Here is a 15,097-nt window from a genome sequence, read left to right on the forward strand (position 1 = left end):
AAAATTCTGCAATAGTTGCCATGAGTGCATACAATTATTTGAGCTTTGCAAGATTGTTTGCATATTTTACATCCTGTCTTCAACAAGAACCCTTTCAGGCAATGTTACACTGTGCTGATACCAGTTATAAATGTGTAACGGATAGTGAAAATGCAAATAATACATGAATACATTAATTTACAAATTGCCCTTTGCTTATATATGCAGCAGAGTCTCACAGTTTATACACTAATCTTCAAGTAGGCAAAATTCTACTTTAAAAAATTGATATAATTTAGCTTTTTACACCAGTGACCTCTGGGTAGCAAGAAAAGAAAACCTTAAAAGTGTCAGTTAAAGGTACCTCACTTTCCTCTGGTTCAAGACAGTCATCTCAACTTTTTAATAAGCTATACCTCCTCCTCCTCCCTTTTTTATTTGTCAGTACAGTATTTGGTTGATGAAAAGGGTGATCTCACATGAATGGCGTTGAGCAGTGGAAGAGGTCTTACATGAATGGGATTCATTGCCTCTGTTCCCTTAATTGGCATGAATTTCAATAACTGTGATCTTGAAATTAAACTTCATTTGCCCAGAGGACTTTCTTTTACTTCTTCCCTTCATTTATGTAGGTATTCCTCCATGTCGTGCTTTCTACCTTTCCCAGCGTAGCTTCAACCCCAACCACTTCCTTGAGGTCGTAACAGAATACTTGCTGGGGAACCAAATACAATTTATGTGGGAGAGGAATGTGAATACGTTCAAAATACTAGTATTACAAGTATGTAATGCCTGAAAACCCAGAACTTCGCACAGAACTATAACATTTATAAATATGCTGATATCTGTTGGATTGTTACTAGAAGTCATCCACTTTAACATTGTAATTTTTGTTCTTTTCTTACTCTTTTCTGTGAAAAGTATCCACTTTTGTCGTATATCACTTCACTAAATCCCGGTGCATCATAGGAAATTAAAATCTGTGTGCTGAAAGGGTAAATTAGGTGTTCAGTTTCCTAGGTTTGTGTTGGTATCACTAGTGTATGGAAGAGGAATAGCTTCCTGGGTTGGAAATCAGCAAGTATCCATTGAGATTCTCTACTTGGTGGCATATTCTCTACTGGAGTCTATATAACACCAGTATTGCTTTAAATAATTTTCCTTATTTTATTTTGGGTATTTGGGATTTTTTAATTAACCCATTGACTCATCCTTTTTCTTCAGCTTTCTAAGCTCTTTGGTTTTGTTCCTGTTTTTATTGTTTCTTTCTTGATGTTCTTTCTTTCCTGTTTTTCAATCTGCCCTAGGCCCTCTGACCATCACCAAAGGAGCTCCTGGGAAAATTTTGTGGTGACTGCTACGTATCATTGCTGCAGGAATTTCTTCAATGGAGTCAGTGTAGACGACAGCACTAGAGAGGCTGGGGGTAAATACCATAGACAGAGCATGTGGCCAGAGCTTTACATAACCTTGGGAAGAGCCTGAACCATGAGAACAGAGTACCCACAGGGTGTCAGTCCTTCAAGGGGGAGCCACAGAGAAGAACTAGGTTCTTTAAAATATTAATAAGTTAGGGATATTAACACAAAAGGTAGATGTCCAGATATTAATATTGTATTATAGACATGCCTATGAGAACACAGCTTACTTACGGACTTTGATTAACGGCATCGTCAACTACCTACTTCTTAAAACATTCTTTTCCTTTGGCTTCCAAGGGTGTGGCTCCCTGGTTTTTCTCTGAACTCCTTGGCCACTGTTACTTGGCCAGCCAGTTCACAGCTCTGTCACTTCTCTTTCCCTTTTTTCTCTCTACTCTTACTAAGCAGTCTCCTCTCCACACATTGCCCAATTACTACCCAATTTTTATGTTGCCTAAATGTACATCTTTAGGCCAAGCCTCACCTCTGAACTCCAGACCTTTGACTTAACTGCTTCTTTGACATTTACATGAGGATTTTTCAAAAGTTGCTCAAATTCAACATGTCCAGTGCCAAATTCATTATCTTCTTCAAACCTGGTAACCTGAGTTTTATGTCTCAGTGAATGCCACCACCAAAGCATTTAGTTATGCAAGTCAGAAATCCAGGTGTTATTCTCGACACTGCCTCCTTATCTTCCTTCCAAATCCACTCCCAGTGATGTCTATTTTACCTTTTAAATCCAGAATCTGCTCTCTTTTCTCCTCTGCTGTCATCACCTACAGGTGATGAGCTACTATTTTTCATAATAACTACCTGGCATCTTCACTAGCCTCATCTGGTTAATTTCCATGTCATTTTCCTACAAAAAAAAAAAAAAAAGTCTGCGGCTTTCTGTTGCTATCAAGGAAAGCAAAACAACCACAGTTCTTAAATGGACTACAGGCCCTGTGTTGTGAGCCACATCTACATGCCCAGTCCAACTTAAAACATGTTCCTCCTCCTGTGTGTACTTGCTTTTGTTTTTTCTGCCACATCAAGTTCTGTCCAATTACAGGGCCTTCGAAAATACTATTTCTTATGCTAAAACATTGCCAACCCCATCTTGACCTAGATCATTTCCCCCAAATTATTAGCTTTTGTAGCAACCTGTATTTCTTCTTAGTAGCCCTTAAAACAGTAAAACTTTAACATTTATTTTTGTGATTATTTATCTGCTAAACTAGTAGACTCTACGTTCTATGAGGGCAGAGGCCACGTATACTTTTGCTCACAGTTTTATGAATATAGAACAGTGTCTGGTTCCTGGGAATTGCTCGTTATGTCTGTCTGCTACGTGAATGAATGGATGGGTAGAAGAATGACTTTCTATGCAGCCTTTGAAAGAGATTTAAAGGTAGGCAAGTATTATGAGATGACTATGGCAAGATACGTTAGAATTAGAACAGGCCCAAAGGGGAAAAACGGAAATTGAGAAGACCACTTTGTTTTCTGATGATTCGTTATAAATTTCAAGAGAATAGAATTCAACTTCAGCAGTAAAGTAGTGGACAGACCGATTCAAGCCTAGAGCTTCGCTCCTGTGAAGCCATATGGTCTCAATATCAAATATAAGCCACGTAGTATAGATATTATGTGTTTGGGGTAGTGATTGGGGAGCCTTTCCTGTTCTGAAGTGTCCACAAATAGATTTGATAAACACAGTTCGTTTCTAATAATTTGTGTTAAAGGAGAGGAACATCAGTGTGAGTAAATTTTGGCACCAGGTTCAGAAGATTGACCGATTCCATGTTCAGGGAAACTTATGAAAAGCATGAACCACTAGCCTAAGGTAGGGAAAGGTGAGTAGTGGAGATCCTCAGCACTCCCTGTTCAGAGCAGCACAGTTTCCTTCATGTAACTCCTCAGTCCCCATAACACGGAAGCCAAGGAGGTTTCCACCACTTTCGCCACCCTGTTGTATGATAGACAATTAATTATAGTCCATTATTAGTATGTTCCTTTTTGTTTACTCATAAGTGAAAGTATGTGAAAGCTCTAACAGCTGTTCCTTCACCAAAATATTTTTCCCTCATCGTTTGCTTATACAGATTTGTAATTCCCATAGAAGAGCACTTGCCAGGAAAGTCACTTCCATTTGAACTACTTGGCGTTGAGAATCTTCTCATCATCAGCCACAGTGTGATTATAGTTTAAAAATGCAAATGAGAGTCTGGGATGAATCAGCTGAAGGATAAAAGTCATACGAAAAAGTGATGCTGTATAAAACCCTAGTTAGGCAGCATCTATAATACTGCCTTTCTTAAACTGTGAGTTTGTTGTCACCAAAAGAAGTAGATGTGTGCAAAATTCAACAACTATTTATAGAGCTCCCAGTATGTGTCAGGTATTAGTCTAAATGCCTAGAAAGCCAGACAGACACTGTTACAAGATTACAGTATAGGTTGGGAAAAATGTTGATAGGGGATGGAATTAGTATAATGGTAAGGACAAAAGTGAAGCATTTTGTAGAATCATTTGGAAATGTTTTTGCGTAAAATCTTCACTATGACTACTTCTTCCACAGCCTAAGAAATATAACATCTTTAAAAAATTAAATGGTAAGAAAAAGACAACTGGGAAAAGAAAACAAGGATAGACTACATATAATAGTGAGAGTTTAAGGAATTTTATCTGTTATTAAGTGTCTTAAATTCTGGCTTCAGAGAGGTGGGTTAAACTTGAGTTTTTTGCTCCAGAAAATTTTTTATGCTTTGATGTAATTTTCTTTTGCTCTAGCTTCCTTTCATACTAGGATGAGGTAGAGGGTACAAACACCACTGAGTCAGTGTGAGCCTGCAATGCATGTATTAAAAATACTTTGGGAGACAGCAATTTGATTCTGTTACCTAGTTGGATTAATTAAAAGAAAACTTTGAAAAATAATTTTCTAATTGCCTTCTTCCTCTCATAATCCAAATTCTGGCCAAAGAGGCTTGATCACTTTCCATCCTTTTCCCTTGTTGGATGGGCACAACTGCCGACGGCCTTGAGATTTCCATTAGTTTTTCCCAAAACACAAGTTGTTTAAACCCTAAATGAGTAATGTAGGGCTTTAGGGATCCTTATCAGTTTGTCTGGGTTTGATTTAACATGTGCACAATCAGGGGTTGATACAGAGACTGTTACCAACTTTCTGGGCAGCTACTCTGAGGCACAAAGTCATGACTGCCACCACAGATGGTTCCACTAGTTCTGGGTTTTTATTGCCCCTATTTGCATATATTTAAGATGTACATCATGCTGTTCTAATATTCATATACATAGTGAAATTATTCCTATAGTTAAACCAATTAATCTCTCCATCACTTTTCCTAGTTATTTTTATTTTTATTGTTTGATGTTTTGGTTACTTAATAAGTGATGACTTAGAAAAGTTACCAGAGACTATACTGTATACAATATAATATTTCTATGACTTATGGCCTATGTACAGGGAACAACCATTTTACAGATAGCCACAGAAATAAGCAAAAGGGCCATAACCAGGTAAAAGTGGGTCATGGTCTCTATTTGTATACCTCTTTCTGTCATCACATTGAACAGTCTTTAAGAAAGGCGGTCTGGGAAGATTCTGTACAATAAAAGGTTATTATCCAATCAGGATCAAATCATAGTGTTCAGCACTAGACTCTGAATGGTACCTTTGGTTTCCCCAAACAAAAATTACTGGTTTTATGTGAACAATTTTCATGTATAATAATATACAGAGATTTTGTTTGTCTCATAATAATTTAAATAAGCAGTTGATTTTATTAACTTCCTTTTTCATGGAAACCACTACATTTCTGTCTCACAAACAACTAAATCAAAATAAAGAATGCCATGAGAGAACTCTTGCTTAAAAATGGGTAGTAATAGGATATTATAGGAGTGTTATAGTAATAAAGGCTTTTTTATTTCTAGCACACTATCTTCTTTTGTCAGAAAAATGTGGCTTTCTTGGATAGTTCCCAGCAGCATCAGTAAAGAGGCATCAGCAATATCATATCCCTCTTGATTTAGATTCGGCTGATGTGCCAAAACAGATAGCACTGAGCAACATGGCTATGTAGATTCATATCATTTCTCCCTTTTTCTGTCTCTGAGCCTTATGTTAGCAGTGTGAATCTGCAGTATTTTACCGACAGTCCCCTGGCACCAAGCTCAGATACAGTATTCTTCCCACAGAGAGAAAAGGAGGATTCATGATGATGATAAATGGAAAATTGTGAAGAGTTGTGCTGGTAGTTTGGGTTGAATTATAGAAGCATCCTTTCTAGGACAGTGTTCATAGGAAAAGACTATTACAATGGGCAATAAGATGCTGTCTTTGTCTCTTCAGAATGTGTTACAGAGAAACATTGATCTGAGTTATGTATATGTTCTCAAATAACTTTGCAGGAACAAAATAGTGACAAAATTAAATAGCTATGGCTCTAATCTAGTTCATTGCAGTTTGTCAACAGGCTTTTATGAAATCTTCTCAGGTGCTATTGAAAATTTAGGGTACTTGGACTAAAACTTCCTGTAAATTTTATGTTACTTAGATTCCCTTATTTCTCCCATTAATCAAGTTAGCAACTAAAATTGTGTCCAAGAACTGACAACCTTTTTTTAGAGAGGTTTGAAAAATAACTTCTTAACAGCTATCTTTCTATAGTGGAAAGAGAAGTGCTTTAGTGACCTGGGTACAAATCCCATTTCACCAATTTCTAGATTGTTTTTTAACTGCAGACAAATTACTTACCATTATTAGCTTCAGTTTCTCGTGTTTAAAATGATGCCACTAATACCTACCAAATAATGTTGTCATGGAAAATAACTATGATGGAAACTTCTAATTGTGTAGGATACTTGTCTCCTGCAGAGGGTCTCCTTCCTCCCCTCCCCTCTGCGCCTTTTCCCCCACCTCTCTTTTTCTTCAACTGGCTTTAACAACTTAGGAAAGAAACAGTGGAAATCCAAACACATTTTCATCGTTAAATAACATAAAATAATATAAGCCAAAAAATACAAATTGATAGAAGAAAAGCGTTTTCAAAGTATTCTCATTTTAAATTGGGTGGCTGATGGTAAAAACAATGATTATAGTATGGATCTGATAACTCTAAGTATAAATAAGTTTTCTTTATTCTCGCTATTATATGTAACCATCATTGTGCTTAATTGTTTTTAATTAAGAGAACCACTTGCTGAATTTGATGTGTCTATTTATGCCTATAACTTCCCTATTCCAAAAACAACTTAGATGACTTACAATAAAATCAAAGATAGAGTAATATCAAAACCTATTAGTCCAAACTAAAAAGAACTTCTGTTTCCTCTGCATTTCATCATAACCTTTTGATCCTTTTTTATTGTAAATATATGTTTAGCTGCTTTAAATTTACTTTTGTTTTTGTATTTGCTTTTAAGTCATTATTTGTCATATTGCTTGGAATGATCTTTAATACGTTAGTATAATGCACAGAGTGCCCGTGTTCAGATCCCAGCTCCTGCACTTATTGATATCCAAGGTAAATAAGCCAACACCAGTTAAAATGGTAAGGATAGATTTTATTCAGTAGTAGCTATTGCAATAGGAAAGTGGGTCCAGTGTGAAATGAATTTAACTTTGCCGAAACAAAATGGAGGAAACCTTTTAGAAGCTGGGGTGTGCTGAGGGAAAGGCACTGAAGGATGTCAAAGGGAGCTGGTCTGTGTGCCTGGGCCATCTGGGTTTGTTATTTGTGAGGAGGAACAAACTTATTATATCTTTATGATAGGAGGCAGTGGTGTCGATTAGAACATGGTACCCAGTGGACTGAGAGCTGTGCAGTTATTTCCCTGAATGTGAGAAGACATGTTTGGGTGGTGGAAGATTTACATTTCAAAGGAGCAGAGAAAGGATTTATAGTTAAAAGCTTTCTAAAGTAACTAATCTAAGAGTTCAGAGGCTTATGCTTGTTACCAGGTTTTGGCTAGAACAAATAATAAAATATCCTGGATACATTCAACTTTCTCTGGTAGGCATCTTAAAGGGTGGTAGGATCACATGAGGGGTGCAGCTGTGAGCTGTCAGAAACTATGTTAATGTGTTTGTTCATATCTCTTAATGTGTGTGTGTGTGTGTGTGTGTATGTATTGCGGGGAGAGGGTGGATAAAATCAGCACACTTCCTTATTGGCAAAATAAAGAGAATCTAAATTATAAAGACTTGAAACAAAGCTAAAATGAGAAACAATGGTATATATAAAGGTAGCAATTAAGACTGAATCACATTTTAGTATTTTTTTAAATTTTAAGATGTTTGTTTGATGTGTATTTGAACCTCCTGTTTCTTAACACAAAAGTAGAAACATAAGCACAAAATTCACAATTTTTTGGTGCTAATCATTAGGTTTAGAGGTACCAAATGATTTCTGTCCATGTTAGTGGAGTCTGATTATTCCAGCTCTGTGCAGTAATAATCCAGGAAGCATGAATTATTAAATGAGCGCAATCTGTATGTGTTTTGGGCATATTATCAACCATAGCACATACTTTACTGTGTATGGATTTTCATTAAAGAAGTGGAGTACACTGAATCTCATTCTCCTTAAGTTGTCATTTTTATCACTAAAAATTCTTGATGTTAAAACATTTGATAGTGAAAAAATGACCATTTAGATGAGACCAATAACTAGAAAAGAAATAATAGCTTGAGCTAATGTTGATTTCTTCAACGTATTATATAAAAATCTTAAGGTAAGAGAGAACAACCAAAAATAATATGCTTTAAGACCAACTTTTATTCATCGTACTTCTGTAATATTTGAGACATTTGTAATGTGATTCAGTAAATTAAATATTTAATTTTTCAAAAAGCAAAGAAGGTCAAAGCTAACTTCTACCATATTGAAATCAAATGCATTAAATTGTTCTACTCTTTTTGTAAAAGCATTTAAAATGTTGCCTTTTAACTGTGACAGTATTAGAAATATCATTCATGATGATTGGTTTTATAAATAGGATCTAAAGTTGTTTAGGAAAGAGTCTTAGACAAACTTTTAGGGTATCTATGTTCTGGACTTAGCCCTTCCACTCACCTGGCACTCAAACCTCAGCAGGAAACCTACCCACACTGAGTACTTTTTTCAGTCATAGAGGCCATGCTTTTAATAGTTATTATTTCTTCCTTACCAGCAACAGTTTAATTTGGATTTTTTTATCTTTTTTTTAATAGTCTGATACATACTTCTGCATGTCAGTGCGATTGCCAGTGGATGAGGAAGCCTTCGTGAGTAAGTATTAATTGGATTGGGGGAGCAGCAGTTGAATGGAGGGCAGCTATTTCAAATCGGTGAAAGGTTCTCTTTGAGGGTTATGAGCATATTAATCTTTTACTGTCAGTTTCTAAAATGCATTTATCATGCCTAATGCAGAAACAAACTAGAAAGAGCCACTGAGAGGCAAGATTACAAACTGTATCTGGGGAGATTCATGCTTAGTAGTAGTTAAGGAGTTGCATGTAGACGTCGATGACTGCCAATACTGTGTGGTCCCATTTGTATAGTATTGGCTTTCTGTCTGTGGCAGGATGCTTAATTCCACTCCACTAAACAGACGGTTTATTTACCTGCTGGTTCATGCTATAAATCGACTGCACTTAGAATCAACATTGGTGAATGTAAGATTTTACCTGTCAGGTAGATGGATAGAAAGGAAGGGAAGGAGAGAGGGAGGGAGGGAGGAAGGGACAAGAAGGGAAAGGAGAGCCAGAAAAGAAAAGAAGTGGAAAAAAGAACATTTATCTTGTTCATATTCTATAATAAGATAACACTTAAGTGACAGTTCCTTCCCCAACTGAGCCTTTAAATCAGAGAGGAAAAGTGACAAAGCACCATCTGTTTCCATCTAGGTTGTTTCAGTTTAAACATCCCTTATAACAGACATTTAACTGTTTAGGGAGGAGCTGTGATTGGCAAATTATTTATATATTTGGCTTTTCTCTACTTCATGTTTAAACATTTGAGACGTTGATTTTGGAAAGTGATGGTAGTGGTACTTCGGTCCCCTGAAACTGATCTTCAAGTGGGATGTCTGAAATGGCTATTATGTAAATTGTGAAATGTGTACAGTAGCCTTGGGGCAGTCTGATGATGAATTTTCATGAGGTTTTTCCCACAGGAATGGACGTTATAGACCTGCAAAGCCAGAGCAATGTGCATTCTTTATTCACACACATTGGTGGCAATCACAACAGAAAATACAAACTTTAAAAACACTCTCAACAAAATTTGCGGCATAGTTAATTCCTAAGAATGAAAGACCATACGAAGTTGAACACTGATGACATTGTATAATATTTGGATATTACCAAGAAAAAGTTAGGGAGCAAAGTGCTCCCATATCCTGAATTGAGTATCTTTCAAGAAAAAGCAATGTAAGTTTCTAACTGCAGTGCTTGAGTAACACTAAATATTATTCAGGATATCAATTCATCATTAAAGCCTGAGCCAGAAAACTTTCCTTAATTTCATATCCACATACTTGGCTACCTAGGAGAAAATAATATTTATTCACAAAAGAAATTCTACATGAATTTATTTTTCCTAATTTATATTTTCTTTGTCCAAGTTCTGGGGTTGTTTTGAGCCCTGTTTTCACCCGAGCTTTGAAGAGAAGGCCACCCTGAACACCTGTGTGAATATGGCAGTCATGTGTTACAGCACTATTACACGTCTCACATGAATAGGTTTGTTTCTGGAGATTGGTGGTAGTACATGGTTTTAGAACTAGTGACTGTAAGGACTATAAATATATATCCTGTGTATTATTGCTCTCCTAATATAAATGTGTTTATGTTCACATAATTTAAAATGAAAAAATACAAATGAATATATTCAGTCAAGTAAAATATTCACAGGAAACACATAAAGGTCTATATGAGAACAAGAATGGTAAATATTTTCATACTTTCCTGAGCACTTTTCTTCTATGATTAAACTATTCCAAGTACAGAGGTCCTTAAAAGGTCTTCTAAGATTAAGAACTATTTTCAGTATTTCTTTCTTTCTTTATTACTTGGAGGATTGCATGAATACTGAAACTTTCTGTTCCCTGTTCACAATCAGTTGTGAGCCCTTTAATGAACTGTGCCCAGGTGGTTCGTGGTTACTGTTGTTTACATAATTCAGCAACCACAAAGTTTAAGTCTAGAAAAATAAGAACTGGAAAATGGAAAACTGAGACAATTAGCAAATAATCATTTATATAAAAAGATAAGTAAAGGAAATTCTTCATGTATTATCACATTAATTCTTAAGACAACCCTGTAGATAGTCTCATTTCATAGCTTGAGAAACAGAGACAGGAACATTTGTATCTGTGATTTAATCGGGTGCTAAGACACTACTTTGTATGGAATTCTCATTTATGTAATCACTAGACTATTACTATCATCACTACCTGCTATTGTTTACTAAGGGCCTGCCAGATACTATAAGATACTGAAACTTAAATATATTTAAGCCAATTTTCAGGAGAAGAAACAGAAGTTCAGAGAGGTTAAGGAATCTGCTTAAGCTTTTTACTAGTTATGTATTAACCTGGTTGTAGTTCAGATTTGGGTGTGGGAATAGTGATACAAAGGAAGAAATGAACAAAGTTACCAAGTGCTTAGCTGGAGCTAAAATATAGCAAGAGCAGCACCGTTCTTTCTTCCTCACATCAAATACAGTTATTATTTCATTCCTTTACCTTCACTCCGTACCGTGTACACTCTGGCCAGTTTTGCCAAAGGAAAAATAAACCTCAAGCCATCTTACAAAATAAATAACAAATACACATGAAGATTTAAAGATTTGTAGAAGGAAAGGGGCTTGGATATGTAGTTATATGTTGGGAGAGTGAGCATACATAGCTTTTCCAGAGTCCCAGAGTGAAAGTTTTGCCTGTAAGGTAACCAAGGCTTTTCCATTCTAAGGGATTCTGATGGCATAGAGAATGAAGCTACAGCCATTTTGTGATTGTCCCAAATTCCAGATCTCAAAATGCTTTATCCTGACATTAGACACAGTTGTAAGTGAAGAGCTGTAAAAACCCATAATACTTTGTTCGTTCTTTTCTGTTTTTAATTATTTTTTATTTTTCATAGTCATTCTGTTTGTTTATTCTTTCCTTAAGACACTTAATGATTTTATACCTTCTGTTTTCATTATCTGTGCCTCTTTAAATTTTTGTATCCCAGCAGGATATGGCACAGACTCATAAATGCTTGTTGAATACACAAGGGAACACTAAAAAAGGCTTTTGTGGCCAGGCACAGTGGATCACACCTGGAATCCTAGCACCCTGGGAGGCCGAGGCAGGTGGATCACAAGGTCAGGAGACTGAGACCATCCTGGCCAACATGGTGATACCCCATCTCTATTGAAAATAGAAAAATTAGCCAGGCATGGTGCGCACACCTGTAATCCCCGCTACTCGGGAGGCTGAGGCACAAGAATCGCTTGAATCTGGGAGATAGAGGTTGTAGTGAGCCGAGATCACGTCACTCCACTCCAGTCTGGTGACAGAGCAAGACTCTGTCTCAAAAAAAAAAAAAAAAAGGCTTTTGTTAGACCATTTTCTGACTCAGCGTTTCAAATAGTAGATAATTTATCTTTTTACCTTGAATTATATTCTAATGTAAAGAATCAATTTTTTTTTTTTTTACATGGAAGGCCATTGTGCATTAATTCAGCAAACTTCAAATTCTGCTGCATGTAAGTTATTGGGTAACAAGGATATGAAGCATGATGCAAGTTTAAGGAAGTCACAGCCTAGCAGAATTCTAGATAAGAAAAAAAGTGTTAAAACATATAAAAAGGACTTTCTTCTTGAACTTTTCAAATTTATGAAGAAAATTACGAAAATCGTAAAGAAAAATACACTTTACATTGTTTATAAGAACTAGGACAGACTCTCATGTTGGTGATAAAAGTCAAAATTGGATTGAATAACTCATTATTTTGGCTTTGTGTTTATATGCTGTTTATGTAACCCATCTTAAACATATTTCTAAATTTTGAGGGAATACCATCATGGTCATTATGGAATTCATATGTAGCTATGCCTGTTATATTTACATGTGAGCATGTAGCATGTACGATGTGTTTATATAACTGTATTTAATTATTGAATGTGAATTAAAGTAGGTGTTTAGAGAAATGCAATGATGAAGACAAAAATAAGTTTTGTATTTCGAACAAAATTATAGCTTTCCCTAGGGCGTTGTTTTTGTTTGTTATTTTAATAAGAAACCATAGAATTTGAATGGGTGAAAGTATGATAATATCTGCATTTGACCACTGAACTGTAGTGCTGTCTAAAAGGTGTTTTGCAGACACTCAGAGGAATTGGCTCTGACAGCAGCCCACTCAGCCAAGAAATTTGACTGTCATCTTCATCCACTTGCTTTCCCTGACATGGATGACCTGTAAATAATTGTGTCTTTTTCTTAGTGAATGATGACAGGTCCCTATCTATCAAATTGCACTACATAAATGAGATAGAAGCCATTGAATTTAGAAACAGTTGAAATTAATCTAATGATTCATTGTTTTTTTTTTTATTTCCTTGGCCTTCTCTCTTGAATGTAGAACAGTTTCTGTTGCAGAATTGCCAAGTTAGATTTCAATCATTCCAAATGTTTTTTGTTGTTGTTGTTTTGTCATTATACTTTAAGTTCTGGGGTACATGTGCAGGACATGCAGGTTTGTTACATAGGTATACACATGCCATGGTGGTTTGCTGCACCTATCAACCCGTCATCTGCATTAGGTATTTCCCCTAATGCTATCCTTCCCCTAGCCCCCCACCCCCAGACAGGCCCTGGTGTGTGATGTTCCCCGCCCTGTGTCCATATGTTCTCATTGTTTGGCTCCCACTTATGAGTGAGAACATGAGGTGTTTGGTTTTCTGTTGCTGTGTTAGTTTGCTGAGAATTATGGCTCCTAAACAAAGCACATGATCAAGTGATGTTCGGATACTTCAAGGACTGCATGAACAATTCAATTTGATCATGTTTCTGGGTCACTAGATAGTATGACATAAAGACCGAGGCCTGGCAGGGTACATGTTTGTATCTATATGTTTTATGGTTTGGCAGCAGTAAATAAAAGAGAGTGTCTGTGTATGTATGCATATGTGTGAATGCATGTGTGTGAGTCCCCATCCCCATTTAATCATTCTGTTACCTTTCTGCTTCCAGTTACTTGACTAAGTATCCTTTCCCCTCTCTCTTCAACTAGGACTTCTTTCCGACAAGAGTAATGAGTAGTCCTGTCTCACAGATGATCACTGAGTATTTTCCAGCAATCACCCAGGAAAACTCTTAGTTTCTTAGCGAAAGCTACTTGGAAAGAGCTACGATCAAGAACACAAATAAGACATATACAGTAGAAGACTTAGATGAGTGGATAAAGCCCATGTTTTTGGTTGTAATCATGAAGGAGAAGTTGCCATATACCTTGTCTCAGAGTCTCAGAGTATTTCTTAAATGGTTTCTATCCTTTGGTCCCCCAAAATACCCATGTTTCCAAGTTGACAACCTCCAACAACCCCCTGGGCTTTTCTCAAGTAATAAAAAAGAGTGAGAGATGAGTGGGAACCATGTCTAATTTATTCCATTAGGTACGTCTAATGATCACCAAAAATTCACTGACATGCTGACATGGCTATTTTAATGAAGAAATGTTAAAATGCTGCATTCCAGTACCCCCACCCACGTCTCCAGCTAGCTATTTCAGAAGGAACTGCTTTAGTAGTCAACGCTTAAAAAATCACTAGGACTTGGTCTAGTCAGAGAAAATTTCATGACAAAGGTATGCAAGATTTCATCTGGACTGGGGAAAATGGCCTATTTGAATATGCAAAGGGATGAACATTTTAATGGCCCACAGTATGAGCCCAAACACACTGGGCACAAGTATGAGAAACAGTATCATATATGGTTACAAGAGCACCAGCTCTGGGCCAGAACACTCCACGTTCAGATCCCAGCCTCACTGCTTTCCAGCTATACTACTAGGGAACAAATTACTTCACCTCTTTCTCCTGAAGACGCATCTATTTGGGAGGACAAAGAACCAGACTCATAGGGTTATTGAGAAGTAAATGAGTGCCTGGCATGTGGAAAGCCCTCAGTAAATGTTAGTAGTTGTGATTATTAAGTGAGGGTGGCTGCCTGATGATAATGAAGAGTGGATGTAAGGGTTGCCATATTGGAAATATGGTGAGCTAGGAGACGGGCACAATGTTATACACGGCCTTAAAAAGCTAGAAGAGGCTAGAAGAAGGGTATGGGCTTGATTCTGTAGGAAATTAATAGTGGACTATTATAGGAACATTAGAAAAACAGGACTTAGTGAAGCTTATGCTGTTTTATCATGCGTAGCATGGCTGATGAAGTTTGTTTATTGATTCTTTAGTCTGGTACATTCCATAGAGTTTACTTTTAAAAGATATATCTTCCAGAAATTTTGTTTTTTTGTGTGTGTTGAAATTTCTTTATTCAGGAGTGAGGATTGTTTTATTTGAAATTTATGTTCAGTACTTAGGCTTGCTCAGGCACCTTATTTCTTAGTTAATTTGGTGGCAGCAGCTCAAAGTCCCCATAAACCACCGTGAGCATTCTTTACCAGTGATGTATCATTGTCCATACTAGTAGGAGT

General features: G+C 36.6%; 1 protein-coding gene across 9 annotated transcripts in view; it reads left to right on the top strand.

Moving 5' to 3' along the window:
* PAM (peptidylglycine alpha-amidating monooxygenase) overlaps window positions 1-15,097 on the top strand; it is a 280,315-nt gene that overhangs the window by 145,854 nt on the left and 119,364 nt on the right. For all 9 annotated transcript variants that reach the window (XM_017511776.2, XM_017511778.2, XM_017511777.2 and 6 more), the window contains one exon: window positions 8,626-8,683. In XM_017511776.2, the coding sequence (XP_017367265.1) occupies window positions 8,626-8,683 (58 nt within the window). The remainder of the gene's footprint in view (window positions 1-8,625; window positions 8,684-15,097) is intronic.

Source organism: Cebus imitator, unplaced genomic scaffold (assembly GCF_001604975.1).
Source record: "Cebus imitator isolate Cc_AM_T3 unplaced genomic scaffold, Cebus_imitator-1.0 Scaffold452, whole genome shotgun sequence".
Classification (NCBI taxonomy): Eukaryota; Metazoa; Chordata; class Mammalia; order Primates; family Cebidae; genus Cebus; species Cebus imitator.